The 24,840-nt window shown below is 48.0% G+C and overlaps 1 protein-coding gene across 1 annotated transcript; it reads left to right on the plus strand.

Annotated features, from left to right (window-relative positions):
* The first annotated feature begins 17,063 nt into the window (after positions 1-17,063).
* Positions 17,064-20,228, plus strand: LOC124684992 (transketolase, chloroplastic-like). Its single transcript, XM_047219261.1, has 7 exons — positions 17,064-17,316; positions 17,722-17,812; positions 17,899-18,004; positions 18,085-18,367; positions 18,454-18,602; positions 18,689-18,842; positions 18,937-20,228. Exons 1-7 carry the CDS (start codon positions 17,155-17,157, stop codon positions 19,891-19,893), a joined length of 1,902 nt encoding a protein of 633 aa, XP_047075217.1. The 5' UTR covers positions 17,064-17,154; the 3' UTR covers positions 19,894-20,228.
* Positions 20,229-24,840: the final 4,612 nt, after the last annotated feature.

Here is a 24,840-nt window from a genome sequence, read left to right on the forward strand (position 1 = left end):
GGATATTCATAAGAAAATGCCCGAAGTACTTTCATTATGGGTTAACAAATGATGTCTTCTGGCCACTCATGACAGGCTGGTTTTTTCAGCCATTTACATTTTGACATGACTTGTATATTGTTATATTGATTTTATAATAATATTTACTTCAACATTAAAAAGATAGTGCCATCAAAATTGGATGGTACTACGATCACTGAAGAGAAACAATTAATTTGGATAAACCTTTCCACCCCCGCACACTTACGTTGAGTACGTATCTTTAGGTACATACTAAGCATCTACCTCTACTTCTGAAATTGAAAAATTCTTAATAAAAATGAATTCTTGCAAAAAATTAAGAACTAGTTTTGCATTTTAAGGTATCAAAGTAAGAGCATCTCTAACAGAGCCCGTAAATCACGTCGGAACCGTATTTTTTCGGCCGATTTACGGGTTCGGGTCGAATTTGGCGCAGAACAGAGACTGAACTTGCTGTCCAGCTCGAAAAACTTTTTCAGGGGCTCGAAAAATTTCACACTCAGACCCCTACTAATACAGAGTGAAGGGCAGTTTACAGGCCAAAAACTGAACGGATTTCTCACCGCACCTCCAGCGCCGCCGTTCGTACAACCGTCTCCAGCCGCTGATATCTGGCTGCTTTGCTAAAATTATACGACCACGATAAAGCTCGCGGCTGCAAGCGAAGCTCGCGGCTGCAAGCGAAGCGCGCGGTGTCAGCGCTGAGATCGCTCAGCTCACACACGCACAGAGGGAAAGATAGAGGAAGAACACAAAGGTTTTTGCGCAGCGCACAACTGATGCTGCTTTTATGTTTCTCATTCCTTATTTGTAGCCGATTACAGACTAACAGAAAAACTGGAAATGAGGCCACGACTAAGTCCTACACGATCGCGCCATCCCACGATCACTTAGCCACTTCCTCGATGTCGTGCGTCGTGCGTTTGATCCGTGCCATCTCACGGCGCCACAAAGCTCGGCCTACACTACAGACTTAATCAACTCGTGACTATCTCAATGAGCTGACCACTTATTCTGATTAAGCAAATCTAATCCTAATCAGCTAACTGAACTAGAACTAGCCGTTAACTGACGAAACTGTCGTCAGGCTTGAGCTTCAACATTTCTCCCCGCAAGCCTGGCAGGCAGATTCAGACTTCCATGACGCCGAGCTTCAGTCGCATCTCGAAGAACTTGACTCGACCCAGCGCCTTGGTGAGGATATCGGCGAGCTGCCGTCGGTGCTAACGTGATCGACGTCCACCTTGCCATCTTCTACACACTCACGAATGAAGTGGTACTTGACGTCGATGTGCTTGCTCCGGTCATGGTAGACAGGATTTTTGCACAATGCGATCGCCGACATGTTGTCGATGCGCAGCTTCACCGTCGTTGGCGCATCGCCAACCAGATCTCCTAGGAGCCGACAGAGCCACACGCCCTGGCACGCTCCTGACGTTGCCGCCACGTACTCCGCCTCGCAAGACGAAAGAGTGACGAGCTTCTGCTTCTGGGATGCCCATGTGACAGCACTTGAGCCGAGGAAGAACACTGTTCCAATGGTGCTCATGCGATCATCCTTGTCGCCGACGAAGTCACTGTCACTGAAGCCCACAAGTGTTGGTGCTCCTGCACCTCGCATGTAGCAGCATCCATATCTCGCCGTTCCTGAGATGTAACGGAGGATCTGCTTCACTGCTGCCCAGTGCGGTGCTCCTGGCGCCTCCAGATACCTGCTCACCATGCCGACAGCAAACGTGATGTCGGGGCGCGTGTTGCAGAGGTAGCGGAGGCTGCCCACGATGCTTCGATAGAGCGTCGCGTCAATGACTCCCCCTGAGTCCTGCTTGCTCAGCTGCAGCTTGCTCTCCATGGGCGTGTGCGTTGCGTTGCACTCGTCCATGCCGGCTGTGGCGAGGATCTTGCCGACGTAGGAGCTCTGGCAGAGAGTGATCGAGTCACCTCTCTGCGCCACCTCGATGCCAAGATAGTACGACAGAAGCCCAAGGTCACTCATGGCGAACTTGTGCTTCATCTCCTCCTTGAACTTCTCAATGTCTCCCTTGTCCGACCCGGTGATCACCAGGTCGTCCACGTACACGCCGACGATGAGCGTCGAGCCACGAGTGTTTCTCCTATACACGGCGTGCTCGAGGGGACTGCGCTCAAAACCCAGGGAGATGAGCGTCGAGTCCAGCTTGGCGTTCCATGCGCGAGGAGCCTGGCGCAGCCCGTAGAGCGCCTTGCGCAGCCACAACACGCCGTGTCTGTTGTTGTCGTCGAGGTACCCCGGTGGTTGATGAACATATACCTCCTCCTGCAGGTCGCCGTTCAGGAACGCGCTCTTGACGTCCATGTGGTGCACCGCCCACCCGTGGTGAGCGGCGAGCGCCAGGAGCAGTCGCACGGTCTCCATGCGTGCCACCGGCGCGAACACCTCGTCGTAGTCCACGCCTTGGCGTTGTGCATAGCCTTTCGCCACAAGCCTCGTTTTGTGCTTCACGATGCGCCCTGCAGGATCTTTCTTTACCTTGTACACCCATTTGAGCCCGATAGCTCGATCTCCGGGCGGGAGCGTGGCCAGCTCCCAGGTGCCGTTTTCACGGATCGCGCCAAGCTCTGCGTCCATGGCCTCCTTCCAGCATGCCTCGGACAGAGCCTCATCAACACCTTCAGGTTCCTCCGCGGCGATGAGGCAGAGCTGCACGAGCTCCCCCCGATCCTCGTCCAGTTGCTTGAGGACGTGCCGCATCTTTCTGTATTTCTGCGGCGTGTGGTCGAGGTCATGGCGCTCGTAGTCGTCGTCCGGTGGTGTAGCCCAGCCATCCTCCGTCGAAGCGGGCGACGGGGTCCGAGGTGCGATGCTCTCCCGTTCCACGCTGATGTGGCGTGGCATGTTCGTCGATGATGAGGTTGTGGCCGTGCCTGTGCTCACCACGGATCCGTCCCTGCTTGGCGCAGCTTTGCGCGACGTCGATCCAGCTTCGAAGCTGGGTGGAGGAGGAGCAGGAGTAGAGCTCGTGGAGTCTTCTGGGAAGATGACCACGACCTGTTCGTCCAGGGGTCGTGTCGCAGCAGCTGCCGTGCTCGACCAATGCCACCTGCGCTGCTCCTCGAACTTTGCATCACGCGTCACACGCACCTTCCTCGTCGCAGGATCGTAGACCCTGTAGGCCTTTGAGCCCTCCTCGTAGCCGACGAAAACCATCGGAGTGGATCTGTCGGCGAGCTTGTCGATCCCAGGCCCAAGGCGCTTGACGTGGACGACGCACCCAAAGGTGCGCAGGTGCCGCACCGTGGGCTTCCGTCCATGCCATGCTTCGTATGGCGTCATGCCGTCGACGCTGTGAGTGGGGGCCCTGTTCAGCAGGTACACCGCCGTCTTCACCGCCTCTCCCAGAACGTCGCGGGCACGCCCATGCTTTTCGGCGGGCGGCGCGCCATCTCGACGGTCGTCCGGTTCCTTCGTTCGACGACTCCGTTCTGTTGGGGTGAGTACGGAGCGGTGGTGAAGTGCATGATTCCGCCGGCGTCGCAGCACTGGCGGAACGCAGTCGAGTTGAACTCGCCACCGCGATCCGAGCGAAATCCGAGCAGTCGTTGCCCCAACTCCGCTTATGCACGTGCTTTCACCTTGCGGAAGCGCTCGAAGGCCTCGTCCTTCGTCTTGATCACCTCCAACCACATGTACCGTGACCGATCGTCGACGATGAGGAGGAAGAAGTTGTTCCCTCCCTCTATCGCCGGCGTGATCGGGCCGCACAGGTCCGTGTGCACCAACTCCAGGTTCTTGGTCGCACGGTACGTCGTGGCCTGCGGAAATGGGTGCCGATGTTGCTTGCCCAAGGCGCAGCCATCACACACCTGGTCGAGGCGATCAAGTAGCGGAATGCCACTCGCCATGTCCTTGCGCCCCAGCTCGCGCAGCGCGCGGAAGTTGAGGTGGCCGTAGCGAGCGTGCCACAGCCAGGCCGGGTCCGTGCCGCTCGCGAGGAGGCACACCGGCCGCGTCGAGGTGAGATGCATGACGTAGAGCCGCCCCTTGTTCCTCCTCACACACGCGAGAAGGCGATCGTTGTCATCGCGGAGACGAAGCCAGCCATGGCGAATGTGCGTGTCGTAGCCGATCTCGTCCATCTGCCCTAGGCTGAGGATGTTGCTGCGCAGGCGAGGAATATAGTACACCCGAGTCGGTGTCGGATGCTCACCATTGCGAGTCTCGAAGACGATCGTGCCTTTTCCCTCGATCTGCACCTCCGGAGCCATCACCGAGCTTCACTGCGCCCGTCGTGCCGACGTCGAGCTCGGAGAAGATCTCGCGTCTCCCGGACATGTGGTTCGAGGCTCCTGTGTCCAGGTACCAGGACGTGTCGCAACGGCCGCCTTCCTCGACGGCGCGGGCCTGCAATTTCTCCTCGTTGAGGAGGACGTGCTCGACGTGGCTCTCCGTGGCGTCGGTGACCACGGACAGTTCGGCGAGGAGCACCGCGTTCTCCTCCTCGCCGTCGGCGTCGCGGGCGAGATTCGCCTTCTCCTTGCGTTCCTTGCGGGGCTCGGTGCAGTTCCGCGAGAAGTGACCGTTCTTGTTACAGTTGTAACATTTCACGGTGGACATGTCGCGCTCCCCGGCCGGCGCGCGTCCGCCGCCGTCGCCGCGAGGCTTGTCCTTCTTCTTCCCTTTGCGGTTCTTGACGTCGCTGCCGGAGCCCCCCGAGCTCTGGCCTTGCTCCTTGTACCGTGCCTTCCACTGCTCCTCCGTGAGCAGCAGTTGGTCGTCGTTGCCGTTGCTCTGGCCGAGGCTATAGCGGTCCTCGGCCGCACGCGAGCGCCCGATCGGTTCCTCCACCGTGAGGAGACCGGTGTCGAGCAGGGTCTCGATCGAGATGGCGACCTGTGTGTACTTGGAGGGAACTACTTGCAAGAATCTCTCAACAACAGTTACCTCCTCCACGTCGTCGCCGAGGATGCGCAAACTGTTGGCGAGCGTGTTGATGCGCATCCCGAATGCCTCGAGCCCTTCACCGTGCTTGAACTTGATCTGAGCGAATTCCCTCCGCAAGCGTTGTGCGGCGGCCTTCTTCACGCGGGCGACGCCAAGACGCATGGTCTTGACAGTCTCCCACGCCTCCTTCGAGGTCTTCTTCGCCGCGAGAGTGCCCACCATTTACGGCGGCACCGATCGCGATAGGGCCCCGAGCGCTGCCTTGTCGTTCGGCACGCTCACCGGGAAGCCCTCGACGGCCTCCCAGAGAAGGCTCGCCTCGAGGTTGATCTGCATGACCAGCGCCCACTCCATGTAGTTCGTCTGGGTGAGCATGGGCCAGACAATGGAGCTGCTTGGGGCGGCGCGCTCTTGCACCGTCCGTTCGTGGACGATGATCTCGTTGCCGTCGCTCCTGCGGACAGAACTCCGTCCACGGCGTCGCGCCGATCGTGACGGCGTCCGTGACGGCATCCGTGACGTCCTGCCCTTTGCAGCTCCTGCTGCCGCCGCATCCGCCTCCTCCTTCTCCTTGCGCAGCCTCTCCTTCGTCGTCGGAGAAGCGCTCGACATGGTCACCGGGAACGATAACCGCTCTGATGCCACTTGTCAGCGCTGAGATCGCTCAGCTCACACACGCACAGAGAGAAAGATAGAGGAAGAACACAAAGGTTTTTGCGCAGCGCACAACTGATGCTGCTTTTCTGTTTCTCATTCCTTATTTGTAGCTTATTTGTAGCCGATTACAGACTAATAGAAAAACTGGAAATGAGGCCACGACTAAGTCCTACACGATCGCGCCATCCCACGATCACTTAGCCACTTCCTCGATGCCGTGCGTCGTACGTTTGATCCGTGCCATCCCACGGCGCCACAAAGCTCGGCCTACACTACAGACTTAATCAACTCGTGACTATCTCAACGAGCTGACCCCTTATTCTGATTAAGCAAATCTAAGGGAAAAGTGTAACGGCGCAGGTGCGCCCTGCGCACGGCTATCTTCACCATCCATCCTCTGCAAAGATTAGGAAGTTGACATTTCTTATTTGCTTCTCTCTCTCCTACATGCATATAATCCAAAATTTTGTGCCGTCTTTCTTAGAAAAGACAAAACCCACATGCATGCACAGATTCTTCCACAAAGCAAACAATCACAAAAAGACAAATCAACAGTACAAGTGCGTGGTGCGCACCTGCTCCAAAAATCCAACCTCGCAAATCTAATCCTAATCAGCTAACTGAACTAGAACTAGCCGTTAACTGACGAAACTGTCGTCAGGCTTGAGCTTCAACACGCGGCGGGCGGGCACAACAGAACATGGCCATGGGGCGGCCGCAAGCAGGCGCACAGCGGCGCGGCCAAGCAGCATCAGCTAAGCATTAGCAATGCGCGCGAGCCAATGCTCTAGAGCTAGCATAATGCGGGGCAGCCAATGCTCTAGAGCTAGCATAATTCCAGAGAAGTGGAGCAGGCATCAGCAATCACGGCCGTGTCCGGCCGCGCCGCCGACCTGCGTCCCATCGGTTTCTCCGACTTTCGGTTCTTCAATTTCCTATGCGTGACTATCCTCGCCTGACCCCCAAGCTCGCGGCTGCAGCCAGGGGCGCGGCCGCCGGTCCGCGCGGGGAGATCTAGGCAGTGGCACGAACAGTTTGAAGAAGATGATGATTTTTCGAATATTCTGTTTTTCAGTTTCAGTTTACAGGCTCTGTTTTGCGTGAGCCGTTTTGTGATCCGTAAACACGTTTTCGAAAGACTGAACTCGAGTTTTTCAGTTTGCACTTTTAGAGATGCTCTAACCAAATCTCATCCTAGTGGATCCTTTTGGCAAGAAAAAAGGTAATTTGTACCATAAAATAACCTTACAGATTATGTAATGCTTACTCCTATTTTTAAATCATAATGATATTCTTTTTCCCTCCTCTTTATTTTTGGATTTTTATCTAATGACCCATGATGGAGGAACAGAAGCAAGATATGATACCATATTGCTATATTGTTGGATATGTCCGCCGCTCACGCCTGGATGTGCGAGATAAAAAGCTGAGTCCCAATGGGACCTTGCGGAGCATTTGCTTGTTTCCTATAGGTACTGGCAAAGCCAGGAAAATTTGTCATTGGTGTCAGTCTTATATATTCAATGGTGTCCTTGCACTTAGTTAGGAGAATTTTTCTATTTTTTAAGAGAAGCAGCAAAATATTATTGGTACCATTTGACAACATTGATTACATGCTAGCTCCGCCCCTAAGAGCAATTTCAATAGTATAGCCAACTGTTGGCTATAACAAGATGCCATGTCATTTGTAGTCACCATATAGCTAACATGTATAATAGTTGGCTATAAGAATAGACTACTTTACTAACACATGGTCCACCTTTCACTCTCACAAAGTGGCTAAGAGCACGTGCAAAAGCTGGCTATTGCATAGTAGCCCACCTCTCTTCTCTCTCCCCTTCTTTCTCCTCCAACTCATCTAAGATATATTATTTAATGTCTTATAGCCAGCTGACTGGACTCTATTATACTTGCTCTAACAGTACCACAAAGGTTCTTCTGCATGCGGATTCATTGTCATATCCTAGTAAGGGCGAGGATAATTGGGCTACACCACATGGCTTCATTGCCATAAAGTAATTCCTGGTGCCTTTCAAGACTACACAACTCATATGGATACAACGTCCAATTTGTAACCTCTAGAGACAACACACTATCTCAGGTTGATCTCCTTTCATCGTTGCTAGAGGAATATTGAATTGAGGGGGAAGGTAGAGTGCAATATTTATCAGTTGTGATTCCGTGACATGAAGTTGCCCGCTGGCCCACTACATCACATGCTTGTGCGTGCCTTTCTCTAAATATTTTCGATTGCAATTTTCACTTTGATGCATGGTAAAACCATATATCTCCATGTTATGGGATCCCATCGGTAGCAAGACACTGAACCATAATTTGATAAAATGGAAAATTGAACCTGTGGTTGGATGGTTAGGAGGGTAGTAGCACCTCAAGCCCACCCGAGTTCAAACCCAGGTTGACACTTTGGTGTCCTATGAATAGGGTGAATATTCTTCACTAGAAAGAGATGTTTTCATCGATAGCGAGGCGCCAATGATGACTTCTTTAATCTCAAGATCTGTTGGATCAGTTTTTTAGACTCATTCTCTCAAAGGTGCTCATAGGGTTAGGTGTGCATGCATGTGTTCATAAGGGTGAGTGTATGCACATATTTGTGAGCATTTGCTTTGTTTTGCAAAAAAAAAAACTCTAGACAATGAAGTACTAAAGTTATACTATTTTCTTTACATTTTAGACACATCTTCGGGTTCATTTTATCCCCCATAGAGATATTCTTCTCTCAGACCAACAATTTTATACTTAAAGTGGACTTCTCTATGACAGTTAGTCCTTTTTTGTGTGCTCCGTTTGCTCGTCTATGCTATGCCAACACAATTAAAACTGAAATGAATAGGTTTGCTTGATAATTTCTAAGAAATAGATGGATACATGTTGCATATTGTGTACATCTACGTATGATGGCTAGCTCGACAACGCACTTAAACATACATCCAGTCCACTATGCCATGTTATGCTGAAATGGTGGGACTGTGGGAGGTGTCGGTGTTACAATGTACAATGACCCTTGCATAATCTCGTGTGATTAACTTCACCACTTAGTTTTGGCATAAATATGCAAGTAAACGTATAAAATTGCATTATGGAATAATTTTCCTGCTAAATCCTATATTATCATATGTATCTATCAACCCAATTATTTCTACTCGTCGCTTGTCAAAGACAAATTCTTTTGACTGCATAGCACACAATTCATGTTTTGATAGGATAACACATAATGCATATTAGAGTAGATGTCATATTATTTTTCAAATAAATTGTGGAATTTAAAAGGAGTGTGATGTGGGCTTATGTAGCTGATAAGCTAGGTTTATGATGTGCTCCCTTTAGATATTCATAAGCAAAGGCCCCAAGTATTTGAGACATGTGTCTTGCCTTGAGCTCATGTGAAATCGCTATTTAATTTTTTTGCAAATTCTGTCTTGAAGTTTTGAAAATATCAAGAACAATTACGTGATACACATGTTAGCTACATATGTGAGAGTTTTGCTAGACATCATTGTCTTTTAGGCTACACAAAAATTATAAATCTATGGCTCTAAAAAGGAAAAAAATAGAACTTATTTTTTTCTTCCAACATTTTTCTTATGCACTATTATTTTTTTTCAATAATTTTGGAGACCTAGAAAATGAACCTTTTCAATATTATAATAAAAGTCAATGGGGCTTGGGAGCTATAGGTGATTTTCTGAAATATTTCAGTTATTGAGTGAAAAATGATGTCTTATATCAACTTTTGAACAAGTTAAATTTTCCATGAGTTCCACTTTTTACCTCCTAGTTATTCCTTTGGGACACTAATTACCCATCTAGTAAAGATTTTCCCAGATTAACTCATTTTGAAAATTTGGACCTTATTTCTTTGATGTTTATCGTGTCAAGGTGCAAGCTGGATATCACGAGGATGACAGGGAATATAACATATAGAGAAGAGAAGGCTGGACATGGTCATCGGTGATGCCCTCCGAGCTTTACACAATCAATATCACCCCACATCAACTTAACATGCTGGTTCTATCTAACAAAACCGATGAACTACTTAAACATGGTAAAACTAGGTCATCATTTGTATATAGATGTTCTAATAGAATGAGGTAATTGATGTCGCAAAGCACAAATAGGCAGTAAAAATAAGAATTAGTTTAATGTTCTATCCATTTACATTTGGCAAAAAAAAATATATGTATGCTGATTATAAAATTAAATTTCGTTGTGCGTTGATAGGATAGCTGCAATAAATGTTGTTGTGGGTATGTTCACATTCTTATTTAAAATAAATAAAGTTTGATGAACCTTTAATTTCTATCTCCTGCGCCTACGTTGAGTTGGTACTTTTGGGTACCTACTCCCTCTAAAAAATGAACAAGGCGCAGACATATTCAGAAAAATTCGTTGACCAAAAAGTTATTCTAAAGATATGAGTAGTATTTGACAAAAAATTGAAATCGTTAAAAGTGTTTTTCAATTCAAAGCCAACATATAAATGCTATATAATACAACCAAGATACTGTTGAACAAAACTTTGGTCAAAGATTTGTCTTGTAAAGCGTGTGCTTCACATTAGTAGGAACAGAGTACTAAGCATCAATCCTGATTTTTAACATTGTTAATAGCGTTTATTATAAATGAATTCTTGCAAAAAATCATGATTTTTTCTTTTTTAATGTAATCAAAGTAAGCCAAAGTTCCCGGGAGGAAAAATGACAATCATGATGTCGATCAACTGGAATTTGACACATCTACATGTCCATGTCCATGTCCTGCGTGCTTATACAAATTTTCAGGGGAAAATATACTTTTGTGGCACCTGTAAAATAAAAAATTGGTGTTTCTATGTTACCTTTTCCCTGGAAACATCCTATGTATTTTTATTCACTAAAGTTTGCACGTGTAGAAGATACGAATGCATTCAATGTAAAACAGATCAGATTTGCTAACTTTTTTTTTTACCGATTTTGTAGGCAAAGCGGCGAGACGCCGCCGCCACCCTCGTAGCAGGCTAGCAGCCACAGTTCACATAGCGTAACCTTGAATCAGCCCGGACATAGGCCGTCCCTTTCCCGGCCCATTCACATGCTCCACCCAAAAAGCATAAATCCCAATTGACATGTCGCCCGGTTGCTTTTTTTTTTCTTTTCTTTTTCAAAAGCCCGGTTGCTATCCCATTGTAATATGGTATCTACCAACCAACCAACCAACAAAAGCTCTTAAGGCAGCTTGTTCGTAGCGACAAATATATACCACATACCTCTCGTCGCTCTTGGCATCGCAAATGAGCACGTTTGTCAAAACATCGATAAGGCGTTTGTTGATCGATTCTAGCTTCATCTTCGGCGATGGTGCCTGGTTTTGGGCGTGTTCGGTAACTCTCTGGCTCCTAGCTTCCCAAAATTCTCTGTGGAGTTGCGCTGAACATCTTAACTCCGTGGAGCCAGCCAGCCTAATTTGGTGTACAAAATGCGGAGCACCACTTTCTCGAATTCGCGGAGCACCAAACCGTGGAGCAGCACAAAATTACCAAGGTATGCCACCGCCTAGTGAAGGAAACGCTTCGCTGTGTTCTATTTCCCCTCGTTCGCCAGTCCTCCTCGCTCGGTCAACCGCTCCTTCCCCAGGCGTTGCTCCCCAACTTGGACGCCAAGAGGTCCTTCCCTGACCCCAATCCAACGCCTCCTCCATCCCTTCCTGGCCGAGACCCCGAGCTCGCCGGTGGAGGCACCTCGACCCGGTCCAATCCGCGACGCGGCTCGAGCTCGCCGGTGGAGGCACTGCGAGCTCGTCGGCCAAATCTGCGCGCGCCAAGAGCTCGCCGGTGGAGGCACCTCGAGCCGGCCTAATCCGCGCACGCGCCTCGAGCTCATCGGTGGGTCGCCTCGAACTCGTCGGCCTCATCCACGCGCGCCTCGAGTTTGCCGGTGGAGGCGCCTCGAGCTTGATGGCGGAGGTGCGGCCAGCCCCGGCCCTATGTATTTTGGTGCCCTTGGGTGACGTAACAAAAAGGGCCCTTTCAAAACGATATGTAGTATAACTAATATATATAAACTTTCAGTTTGTTCGCATATTACAGTAAAAATAATTATAAAATGGCAGCAAAATATAAAATGTATTTTGCACTAGTTTCATTACCTCAAATAAAGACCAAATTACCATGAGTACTTCAATGCTTCTCCAAAAAGGTTCTCGGCGCATTCCTCGAGGCAAAATCATTGATAATTGTTTCAACATCAATGCTTTCCAAGGTATCCTTCTCAATACAACATGTAGCCAAGCCATTCAATCTATCTTGTAACATAGTTGACCTCAAACAATTTTTTAGTAGCTTTGGTTTAGAGAAACTTCTTCCAGCTGAGGCTACAGTCACAGGTATAGTCAAGAGGATGCCATATGGCGAGGCGACTGGCGAGGCGAGGCCGCGAGGGCATGAGGCGTGAGGCGAAGTGGCGATGTGAGGCCGGCAAGGCGACTGGCGAGGCGGCGAGGGCGTGAGGCGAAGTGGCGATGCGAGACGAGGGCAGGGGCGCGACTCGCGAGGCGATACGGCGCCGATCCGTTGCGCACGTACAGCGCAGCGGCTCTTCGTCTGGAGGCGTTGATCGCTAGGGGCGTCTGGGAGCCGAACGCAACTTCTATTTGTTATACTAGAGTTGGGCGTGCTGACCAAATTTTTTTTTCAGCGCATATACTATAAAAATCTTGGGCCCCCCAAGCCTGGGCCCTTGGCGACCGCCCAAGCCTGCCAAGGGCCAGGGCCGGCCCTGGGTGCGGCGGATCTTCCCGCCTCTCTCTCATTTGGGGAGTGGCATGTGGTGAAGCGATTAGGGGAAGACGACTAGTTAGAAAAAAAAAACACCGCTTAGGCCTGTCAAGTCCTGCAAACAGCCGACCAGGCTTGAAATCACCCGCCATCCTAGCAGGCCAGCCCGGCTAAAATGGGCCGCAGCCCAGCCGAACGGGGAAGGAGCTGGCCGAATGTTTTGCGCTCCGATCGGGAAGCTGGCGAGGCTTAGAGAAGCGGGATCGGAGGATTTTCAGGAAGCCAGGACGTTGCCGAACACGCCCTTTCACGAAGGGCGCTTTCAAGGCGTTCTTGGCAGGCGCCTTGCCGGCCGCCTTTTTGGGATCTCTCAACGCCATAGTTGTGAGAGGGGCGAGTGCGTGATGGCAGCGGCGGCGATCTGGGTGAGAAAGAGTAGCCACGGGCGGGAGAAATGAAATCCGCTGCATGAAGAATGAAAATGAGATGAAAATTGTGGAATATGAACCAGCCGTTGTGCCGTCCGGCGCACCCGCAACTATAGATGTGTAGGGGAACGAGCTCAGGGTGCTGGACACTCTATTCATCCGTCCCGGAAAGGAAGGGCATTTAAGGCGCGGCTAGGCACGTTCAAGTACAACCTAAATCACTTTTTATGATGCGACTAAAAATGCTCTAAGTTTATGTATATTCGTCTAGTACGTTTAGGACCACTTTAGGGGCGCCACCAACCCCTATTTAGCTAACACGTGCGTTGGGTTAGTTGGTGTGATTGATGGTGCTAATTAGTTACGAATTGTAGCTTGTTGATTCGGCAAGCAACTTTCACCACAAATCCTGCAAAGCCTTTTCAATTAGTGCCATCGTTTGACTCGAACTAGCTGCTGATGCTACATGTATGATGGCGAAACCAATACACCCAGCGGTTAATTAAGCACGTATGCAAGCTAGTGGAACAAGCAAAGTGTGCAAGCGGTATGGAGCAAGATGCTAGTAGTTACAGTTGGTGCACGTCTCTGGCCAGCATATCTATGGTCCTTTGGGCAGTAGCAAGTAGCCAAGGACGAGACTCAACTGCAGGAGATGAGCTCACCCTGATGGCCTGATTGCCCCTGATCCCTTTCGACTTTGAAAGGGTGCACTGCATCAGCCTACAGATAGTCAAAGCCTCAAAGGTGCTAGCACAGCAACGGCCGTATAGGCGTGCCGCCCTTGGTCTCTTGAACGCGGCAGTAGCCAGGGAGGATGGACGCATGCCATGATGCTCGCTGCAAGGATTCCGTTGAGAGAAGAATATGCGATTGTCATCAAAGTGAATAAAAAATCTGCAGAGGTGTTCACGTGATCTATCAGTTGTGTCCACCCTTGGACACATGGAATGGATGAGTTGTACTAAATATAAGATGTTTTATAGCAGAAACCACAAATGGAGCTCGAGCTCCATGGTGACAATTTAAAAAAAACAAAAAAAGCATTTGTAAATTTTGAAAAGATCAGAAAAAATTATAGGTGTAGACAATGTTGGACTCTGCCGGTGTGAAAAATCTCGATTGAAAATTCGTTGTATTCTAGACTACACAACAATGACAAATATGACAAATTTTCAACTTTTCAAAATATGCACGGCTCATCACACCTAGATCCACACATTTGTCATTTTTTGTTGAGGCTAAAATACAACGAATTCCGGATTGGTTTTTCCCGCACTTGTAGACTTCATTGTTATCTACATCAATAATTTTTGTTCCAATTTTTTTCAAATTTCCGAATTTCTCCAAAAGCGAGCTACATGTAGGTTTAATTGTTGGGAACATAGGTTGTATTTGTTAATTACTCCCTATGTTTCTGAATATAAGATGTCTGAGTGTCGTTTTAAAAAGTCACAAGGCTTGGATTTTGTCGATCTCTCTATCAATGGAGCACGAGCCGCCATGAGGGAGCAGTGGTGGCGCCATGCACCCCCTCCAAAAGTATAAAACTTCTTTTAGCTAGTTATATTTGAACTAATGGTGGCTAAATAGAAAGTACAAAAGTGATTTTTTAAAGCTTGGCACTCTAGGTGATGTTGTTCTAGATTCGCTGCTGAATAGGTTGATGATTTATCGCGACTCGCCTATGAGCTAAGGTGATGTGTGTTCTATGGGTGAAATCCTTGAATTAACGGTGCCGTGTACCAAGAATATTCCCATGTGCATAGATCCCTAACGATGGATCCTTCCGTCACTTCCGTTTTTTCACTTTCATAAATTTCTCAAACATTTTCTACTTGAAAGCACTAAAAATTAAGATAACCGCACAATATAGTATTTATGCGGTGCCTATGATGGTGGATCGAAGGATTTATCGAGCCCTCGAATAGTGGAGCCCGGTTGGACATCGCCTCGGGTCTAGCTCCTGCTCGTGCCAACATGGCGACGCTCAATTGCGACTCGCGATCAGGCTAAGGTGATGTGTGTGGTGTTAGTTCAAGTCACAACAATCTTCCCCACACACAAAAAAAAAAAGAGTCATAAAAAAGTGCTGAATTAACGCTTTTGTGAAATTTAGCAAAGAATATGCCCATGGACAGATCCGTGCTGATGGATAGCATGCCAATCCTATTATGTTCTGTTGTTATTCTCGTGTGGCTAGGAAGATTTCAAACGCGTAAGAATAAATTACCAGCCTTTTTGACCCCAAGCTCTCATCAAACCCATCGCCGTCGACGCTGGAATGACTCTAGGAAACAACTGTGATGGCGACGACCCCAACCTGCGCAAAGAGCCAATCTCTCATCTCTTCTTTTCCCTTCTGGTATGGCCCTCATCGTATTGTTTTCTCCAAAGGGTTCAGCAGATCAAGAACAAAAGGTGCACAAAATATCTTTTATAATATCCAGTCGTTTCCTACCCCCTTCCAACGGCCAGGATTCCGTTGTCTGCCCCCATCGACGGCCACCGCACAGTCCCTCATCCACCAACCCACCTCACCACAAGCATCTCCCGTGAACCCTGTCCATACACTCGAACCTAATGAGAACGCACAAGAAATTGTTTTCTGCTGAGCCAGATGATTAGTTTACTTAGTACTATATTCATGCACGTTGCGGCTGCTATTCTGTATGGAATCTATTTTATGCACTGATTCCAATCAAGCATTCACGGGCTAATGGGATTTGTTGAAACTATGTAATATTGCGAAGTACAGGAAATCCAATTCGACTCACGAGTGCGTATGAATTCATTATTTGAAAACACATTTTAAAATGTAAAAAATTCTCAAATAAAATGTCGCATGCACATCTAGATATTTTATGTTGGCACATAATTTTTCAGCGAAAATAACACTTTTGTGTCCCATGTAAAAAAATGAATTTTGGATGACTCTTTCACGAAACTTTATTTTGTGTTTTATACATAGGCCCCATAAAATGTGCGAACATAAAATGTTCGGACATACACATGAAATTTATTTTAGAATTTTTTAATAGTTTGGTAATAGGTTTATGTATACACATATGAGATAAAACACCACCTCCACTACCAATTACTCTCTTTTTTGTGCGAAAACTCACAACATAATATCCGAAACTAGCCAATACAAAAAATATTCTTACAAGAAAAGGAAATAAAAAACTCAAGCCCTTGAAGATATTAGCACCACCTTCTTTCTACATCCCTTGATGGCGCGCCGTGAGAAGCTCGATGCCGTCTTTGGGCCCTTGGCGTAGCACAACTCATGTCGGAGAAATCTTGAAAAAAGCCAGGCGCTTGTATAAGTAGCGGCCAGGAAACCGTCGACGTAGAACAGAAGATGCCGGCGACCACGATATTGAAAGCTCACCGTCTCGGAGAAGGTAATACTAAGAGATGCCGTAAGATAATCCTAGCTCCGACCAGAAAGAGATGGGAGACTCTAAACTCGGAATTTTCGCGACGAAACGGTACCTGGCTGAGCTCCATCGGGCGGAAGCGAAACTTGAGTGCACAAATACGCCGTAGACAAACACTTATCACACCAATCCTAATCCCAGACACTACTCTCTTTAACTTCAGAATACAAACTTTGCACTAATCATCCTGGCTAAGAAAATTAGTTTAATTATTCATACATTCCCCGGCTGCTAATAAATTGATTTTGTGTGCTGATTTTAATCAAGCCTTCACGTACTAATGTGATTTGTTGAAGCTACGTAGTACCAACAACTCTCTTCAACTTTAACTTTATAAAAAACAGTTCTTTGTACTAATCAGGCTGAGTAAATAAGAATATCATGCTTACAGCAGCCAGTGGCGGCTTAGGCTTGACACCAGTATGATCACAGTCCATGGACCGCGTCCAGGGAAAACACCCTAGCCGACGCCACCCCAACGAGTCCACCAAAACGCACCAAGAAAATCTATACATAACCCACCCGTCCTCCATCTCCCTCCGCCGTCCCCTCCTCACCCACCTCGCCATCTCCGCCCGCCAACCCACAGCCCACCACCATGGCCGCGCACTCCGTCGCCGCCGCGCACGCCACCATCGCGGCCCGCGCGGGCGCCGCGCCCGCCGCCGCCGCTGCTCCGTCCGAGCGGCTGGGGTTCCGCCTCAGCTCGCTCGCCGGCCGCGGCCTGCGCTCCCGCTCCGCGGCGCGCCCTCCTCGCGCGCGCGCCGCACCCAGCGCGTGCGCGCCTCCGCCGCCGTCGAGACCGTCGCCGCCGCCGCCACGGGCGAGCTGCTCGACAAGTCGGTCAACGCGATCCGCTTCCTCGCCATCGACGCCGTCGAGAAGGCCAACTCGGGCCACCCGGGCCTGCCCATGGGCTGCGCGCCCATGGGCCACATCCTCTACGACGAGGTCATGCGCTACAACCCCAAGAACCCCTACTGGTTCAACCGCGACCGCTTCGTCCTCTCCGCCGGACACGGCTGCATGCTCCAGTACGCCCTGCTCCACCTCGCCGGCTACGACGCCGTCAAGGTACTAAATCCCCGCCTCATCTCTTCTTTACTACTCGACCGTAGTAGAATTCTCTGCCGATTCCGGTTTGTTGGAGCGGCGAAATCGGGAGTAGTAGTTTTGTGCAGAGTTGGTAGGTGAAACAGTGGACAGGCAAATCCTGACTGCCATTTTCTGTGCTCGCTTCGTCAGTCCTTTTTTCTAGGAAAAAAAACGTCGTACCTCTGTCCAGCTGTCAGAGATCTGCTTAGTTGAATTTAAAGTTCCCATCTAAAATTTGTTGGAAATTCAGGTTGTGCACCTTGGACTCATCACTCTCATGTTTAGTTGTAAAACCTGCTGTAGTCTGCTAGCTGTTTAGTATATTCTTCTAATTTATATGACGCCCCTTGCCTTGTTGTAACCATGCCCCCAATTCTACTGCAGGAAGCGGACCTGAAGCAATTCAGGCAATGGGGAAGCTCCACCCCAGGACACCCTGAGAACTTCGAGACTCCCGGAGTTGAAGTCACCACTGGTCTGTTCATCTCAACTGACCTCGTAGCAACTCTTAACCATCCATGTCGGAGCACCTGACTAAAAGTTTGCTTTTTTTTTATGCAGGTCCTCTTGGCCAGGGTATCGCGAACGCCGTTGGATTGGCACTTGCTGAGAAGCACCTGGCAGCTCGTTTCAACAAGCCTGACAGTGAAATCGTTGATCACTACACGTAATGTTCCGACCTTGTTGTTTTCCATTTAGTTCCAGCGGTGCGGTGCGTTAACGCGGTATGTGGGTTTTGCTTACTAGGTACTGTATTGTGGGAGATGGGTGCAACATGGAGGGTATCTTGAACGAAGCTTGCTCGTTGGCTGGGCATTGGGGTCTTGGCAAGCTCATCACTTTCTACGACGACAACCACATCTCCATCGATGGAGACACGGAGATTGCTTTCACAGAGGATGTGAGTGCCCGCTTTGAAGCTCTTGGGTGGCACACAATCTGGGTTAAGAATGGCAACGATGGCTATGATGAGATCCGCAAAGCCATCCAGGAAGCTAAAGCAGTTACCGACAAGCCCACTTTGATCAAGGTTAATTTCTTTTGTTATCTGGGAATCATCTTTGTCTGCTGTGTTGTAGAGTTCATCATGCTTACCCAAGATATTGATCTTTTTAGGTGACCACTACGATCGGTTTTGGATCTCCCAACAAGGCCAACTCATACAGTGTACACGGAGCTGCATTGGGCACCAGCGAGGTCGAAGCAACCAGGGCAAACCTTGGATGGCCCTATGAGCCATTCTTTGTGCCTGAGGATGTCAAGAGGTTTGTTAGTTTGTAGTGTGTGCTGGTTATCTGAATTAGGATGATGAACCTGTTTGCTTATCATTTCTTTGCATGGACTGTTGCAGCCACTGGAGTCGCCATGTGCCCCAAGGTGCTGCCCTTGAGGCTGATTGGGATGCTAAGTTCGCACAGTACGAGCAGAAGTACCCGGAAGATGCCGCGACCCTGAAAAGTATTATCACAGGAGAGTTGCCTGCTGGATGGGCTGATGCTCTTCCTGTAAGTGATTTGCCATATTTACTTGTAATACTTTATAGCTGATGTGTGGAACGACAAGATCACTGATGGTAGATTGTTTGATTTTTTTTTCCAGCAATACACTCCAGAGAGCGCAGCAGATGCCACAAGGAATCTCTCTCAGCAGTGCCTGAATGCACTTGCTCCAGTTGTGCCTGGTCTTATTGGTGGTAGTGCTGATCTTGCGTCCTCCAACATGACACTGCTTAAGATGTTTGGTGACTTCCAGAAGGATACTCCTGAGGAGCGCAATGTCCGCTTTGGAGTCAGGGAGCATGGAATGGGCGCCATTTGCAATGGCATTGCGCTGCACACCCCAGGGCTGATCCCATACTGTGCCACTTTCTTTGTTTTCACTGACTACATGAGAGGTGCCATGAGGATCTCAGCCTTGTCTGAAGCTGGAGTTATCTATGTCATGACCCACGACTCTATTGGTCTGGGTGAAGATGGCCCAACCCATCAGCCCATTGAGCACTTGGTGAGCTTCCGTGCCATGCCGAACATATTGATGTTCCGCCCTGCTGATGGCAAGGAGACTGCTGGAGCATACAAGGTCGCAGTCCTCAACAGGAAGAGGCCATCTATTCTCGCTCTCTCCAGGCAAAAGCTTCCTCATCTGCCTGGCACCTCAATTGAGGGTGTTGCCAAGGGTGGGTACACCATCTCCGACAACTCAACCGGCAACAAACCTGACTTCATCTTGTTGAGTACTGGTTCTGAGCTGGAGATTGCTGTCAAGGCTGGTGAAGAGTTGACCAAGGAGGGGAAGACCGTCCGCGTTGTGTCATTTGTCTCATGGGAGCTTTTCGACGAGCAGTCAGATGAATACAAGGAGAGCGTGCTTCCAGCGGCTGTCACTGCAAGAATCAGCATTGAAGCTGGGTCTACCCTTGGATGGCAAAAGTACGTCGGATCCGCAGGCAAGACCATTGGCATCGACAAATTCGGCGCAAGTGCTCCTGCTGGAATCATCTACAAGGAGTATGGTATCACCGCCGAGAACGTCGTTGCCGCAGCCAAGAGCCTGTAAGATTGCACTTCTTCAGGGTTTTTGTCATCGTTGATGCCAAGGAACACCACACTTGCCCAAAGCGTTGGAATAATGGAGGGAGAGAGAGGATGCCTGCGTCGGAAGCGTGAGTGGTATTTTAGGCCTGTAATAAACAATGCCTTTTCCATTTGCGTTGGTTTTATTTGATCGCCGCCCCTTAGATGATTCATGAAGGGTGTGCCTGATTAAAGTGGGGACTCGTTTTGGTGATGTCTTAAATTGAACTGATAGTCGTGCATATGATGGGATTGTTTCATTCTCCCTTGAGATCATCATCTCAATTGGTTTATGATATGGTGCGCCCTTCCCCTGTAGTTTGTTTCTTCTTTTCCTTCTCTCATACAAATGTTTAGATGCCTACTATCATCGGTGCAATAAACATAGTGTTCCACTAGTTGGTTGTGTTTCTTTGAGGTGTCTTGTTCTCCACTCGTTCTTTACAAAGCTGAAACAACATCCTGCAGTGAGGTGTCTTGTTCTCCACTCGTTCTTTACAAAGCTGAAACAACATCGTGCAGCAATTTACTGAGACGTTTTTACAATGCTGAAACAACATTCTGCAGCAATTTTCTGAGGAACCATGGTTGGCTCATGCATTCGCTTGTCTGATCTCCATTCTACCTGCTTGGGGTCGCATTACATCACTTGACACAAGTGGCAGGCACGATGCTATATCTCTTTAGCCCTTCATGTGGCCAGCAGCATGGCGTTTCTGTTCACTGAATGAAGATAGTGTCCAGGGCCATCCACCGGTATCTTGAGAGTCACGAAGGCTTGTGGCTGGAGGAACGGAAGCAAGATATGCTATCCATATTGTCATCCTGTTAGATGTGTTGGCAGCCTCACGTCAGGATGAGCGTGTCTCGGGTCAGAAAGAGACCCAGGGGGAGGTAGCGGAGCCTGTACTTGTTTCCTACAGCTGCAGGACCGCAAAGGTTTCTGCTCATCTGGGCCAGATACAACTCGACACGTAGGATGAGGATGAAGGGCCAAACGTTGAAGCATCGTTTGGACCTGTTGCTGCAATGTGATTCCCGGTGCCTATCAAGCCTACACAACTCATCTAGATATACAATATACACTTTCTAGTCTGTGTATATGGACGATCTCCGTTCATCGCGGCTAGAGGAATTGGAATGGTGAGGCAGAGAGAGGGATATTTATCATGCGGGAATTGGTGAAATGAAGGTGCCTTGTTGGCCCACCGGATTGCAGGGCTTCAGCAGGCTTCTACTATTTAGCACATGCGGCACAATACTCTTTCTCCAGTCATTGATTTGCTATGTTAACATTTATGTGTGGGAAAACCACATACCTGCTGCGTTGTAGGCTCCAATGTCTCATAAGTCGCATGCCTCCCAACCATAACTATGCAATTTCCAGATTTTAAAATGTTGCAAAGCCCGGGATAGAAAAGGAGAGAAATGTTGTGGTTACAAGATGCAATTTCCTCTTCAATAAACCTCTTTATCGTTAAGAGTTTGTTTTTTTAGTGCTGGGCCTTCTTTTTTATAGAAATCCTAATTATCTTAATTATGAATAGAATATCGGATATTAATGATTTAATGTGTGAATAAACATTATATTGATTAATAGGCTCCATTCCAAAGTAAAAAAACAATAATTGGCCTGCAAAAATAAAAAAATTGTCTGTTCTCTTTTGTAATATGGAACTAGAAGCATAAACTAATTGGGTACAAAAGTGGGGAATGATCTCTGAATTAGGCTCCCTGGTTCTTTCGTATACAACCAACCTGGTTAAGTCCTCGTCTCAAATTGGGTGCATGCCTTATTTGATAGTAAAGTACTTCTATCCAAATGGATTAGAGCTTGCACAAACACACTCAAATTTTCACTCTAAAAGAGAAGACGCCACAAAATCTGTGTTAGCAATAATCTTGCCTTCATACAGGGAAGTTAGCGTTTATGTCTAGTCAGGTTTATTAGGTATGTTTTTGGGTCGGTTTGGCTTTGCCTTCCACGTAGGTGAGTCCTAGTTGTGGTAGTTGTTAGCTTTTAATCTTGATTTTTGTATCAGAATGTTTTCTTAGTACCGCATATAGTTAGGTGCAATCGTTGTATTCAGTTTTAGAGCCAGCCGGGTATACGTGAGATACGTATAAAGCAGGGGAGTATCCAGCCGGCACTAGTAGGAAAAGCCTCATCAGTGGCGCATGGGTGGTGCGCCACAGAAACGTCGCCACAAAAATAAGCTTTCTCTGGCGCACCTGCCCATGCGCCACAGAATTGAGGTTTCTGTGGCGCACTTGTTCTTAGGTGCGCCACAGAAAAACGTGCGCCACAGAAAAACGTGCGCCACAGAATTAGTTTTTAGTGCGCCACAGAATTTGCTTGTATTATACACGATTTTGTGCTGCCTGCTATACACATGCAGTTTATAGACAGCAATACAGATATACAGGTTATATACAGCAACATTCAGATATAATATAAATATCATGTACATTGCACAGATATAACATAGACATCATCATCACATTACTTAGAGCCCGATCGAGATACATATATAGTGGCAAGTGTCAAATGTTTTGCATACAACTCTTAATTCATACAAAATTCACAATTTCGAGATACAAAGTAGTCTTCATCCGGTTCCTCCTTTGCTCCGTCATCTCTACCCACCAGGCTCGCTTGCATCGGGGTCCTTCATCCGAGTTCCTACTATGATGAAAATGGAAGAAAGTGAGACCAACAAGTCCGATGCACAAGAGAAATGGAATAAATGCCTCATACATTGTTGGTCAACACAAATATTAACATTCAGGGACGGTGTAAGTGAGACCAAGTCCGATGCACAAGAGATTGATATTTGTGCTATCTTACCAAGCTCACTTACGCCGCCCCCGAGTGTACGATGACCAAACATTTTAATCATCGGCATTTTAAAAATCTCAAAGCAAATGGAATGACAAAATGGAATAAGTGCCTCATACATTGTTGGTCAACACAAATATTAACATTTAGGGATGGCGTAAGCGAGGCCAGGTAGGATGCACAAGAGATTGATATTTGTGCTATCTTACCAGGCTCACTTACGCCACCCCCAAGTGTACGGTGACCAAACATTTTAATCATCGGCATTTTGAAAATCTCTAAGCAAATGGAATGACAAAATGGAATATGTGCCTCATACATTGTTGGTCAACACAAATACTATGGTCAGAAACCATAGTTGCAGTATACACCGCCGTATACTTTGCAGAAGGGCCCCCTTTCCCCGGTCGGCGTTTGATACGTCTCCGACGTATCGATAATTTCTTGTGTTCCATGCCACATTATTGATGTTATCTACATGTTTTATGCACACTTTATGTCATATTCGTGCATTTTCTGGAACTAACCTATTAACGAGATGCCGAAGTGCCGGTTCTCGTTTTACGCTGTTTTTGGTTTCAGAAATCCTAGTAACGAAATATTCTCGGAATCGGACGAAATCAACGCCAAAGATCTTAGAATCCCCGGAAGAATCCAGAACACACCAGAGAGGTCAGAGGGGGGCCACAGGCCCACCAAACCATAGGCTGGCGCGGCCAGAGGGGGGGCCGCGCCGCCCTAGGGTGTGGGCCCCCCAGAAGCCCTCCTGCGCCGCCTCTCCGCCTATATAAAGCCCCTGACCTAAAAACCTCGGGGCGTTCGACGAAAACCACAAAAACCTTCCAGAGCCGCCGCCATCGCGAAGCCAAGATCCGGGGACAGGAGTCTCCGTTCCGGCACCCTGCCGGAGCGGGGAAGTGCCCCGGAAGGCTTCTCCATCGACACCGCTGCCATCTCCACCGCCATCTTCATCACCGCTGCTGCTCCCATGAGGAGGGAGTAGTTCTCCATCGAGGCTCGGGGCTGTACCGGTAGCTATGTGGTTCATCTCTCTCCTATGTGCTTCAATACAATAATCTCATGAGCTGCCTTACATGAATGAGATTCATATGATGATGCTTGTAATCTAGATGTCATTATGCTAGTCAAGTGAGTTTTACTTATGTGATCTCCGGAGACTCCTAGTCCCACGTGTGTAAAGGTGACAGTGTGTGCACCGTGTGGGTCTCTTAGGCCATATTTCACAGAATACTTATTCACTGTTGAATGGCATAGTGAGGTGCTTATTTATATCTCTTTATGATTGCAATGTTTTGTATCACAATTTATCTATGTGCTACTCTAGTGATGTGTTATTAAAGTAGTTTTATTCCTCCTACACGTGTGCAAAGGTGACAGTGTGTGCACCGTGTTAGTACTTGGTTTATGCTATGATCATGATCTCTTGTAGATTGAGAAGTTAACTATTGCTATGATAACATTGATGTGATCTATTCCTCCTACATATGCATGAAGGTGACAAGTGTGCATGCTATGCTAGTACTTGGTTTAGTCTTTCGATCTATCTTACACTAAAGGTTACTAAAATATGAGCATTATTGTGGAGCTTGTTAACTCCGGCATTGAGGGTTCGTGTAATCCTACGCAATGTGTTCATCATCCAACAAAAGTGTAGAGTATGCATTTATCTATTCTGTTATGTGATCAATGTTGAGAGTGTCCACTAGTGAAAGTGTAATCCCTAGGCCTTGTTCCTAAATACTGTTATCGCTGCTTGTTTACTATTTTACTGCGTTACTACTGCTGCATTACTACTGCTTGTTTACTGTCCTGGGCAAAGCACTTTTCTGGTGTCGTTGTCGTTGCTACTACTTATTTATACCACCTGTATTTCACTATCTCTTCGCCGAACTAGTGCACCTATTAGGTGTGTTGGGGACACAAGAGACTTCTTGCTTTGTGGTTGCAGGGTTGTATGAGAGGGATATCTTTGACCTCTTCCTCCCTGAGTTCGATAAACCTTGGGTATCCACTTAAGGGAAACTTGTCTGCTGTTCTACAAACCTCTGCTCTTGGAGGCCCAACACTGTC

Source organism: Lolium rigidum, chromosome 1 (genome assembly GCF_022539505.1).
Source record: "Lolium rigidum isolate FL_2022 chromosome 1, APGP_CSIRO_Lrig_0.1, whole genome shotgun sequence".
In the NCBI taxonomy this organism is placed as follows: domain Eukaryota; kingdom Viridiplantae; phylum Streptophyta; class Magnoliopsida; order Poales; family Poaceae; genus Lolium; species Lolium rigidum.

What these genes read in the sequence shown, in the direction of transcription:
- LOC124684992 (XM_047219261.1), top strand. Translation starts at nt 17,155, where the DNA reads ATGGGCTGCGCGCCCATGGGCCACATCCTCTACGACGAGGTCATGCGC. An exon ending in CCGGCTACGACGCCGTCAAG is followed by an intron (nt 17,317 to 17,721) that starts GTACTAAATCCC and finishes ATTCTACTGCAG; the next exon opens with GAAGCGGACCTGAAGCAATT. An exon ending in GTGCCTGAGGATGTCAAGAG is followed by an intron (nt 18,603 to 18,688) that starts GTTTGTTAGTTT and finishes GGACTGTTGCAG; the next exon opens with CCACTGGAGTCGCCATGTGC.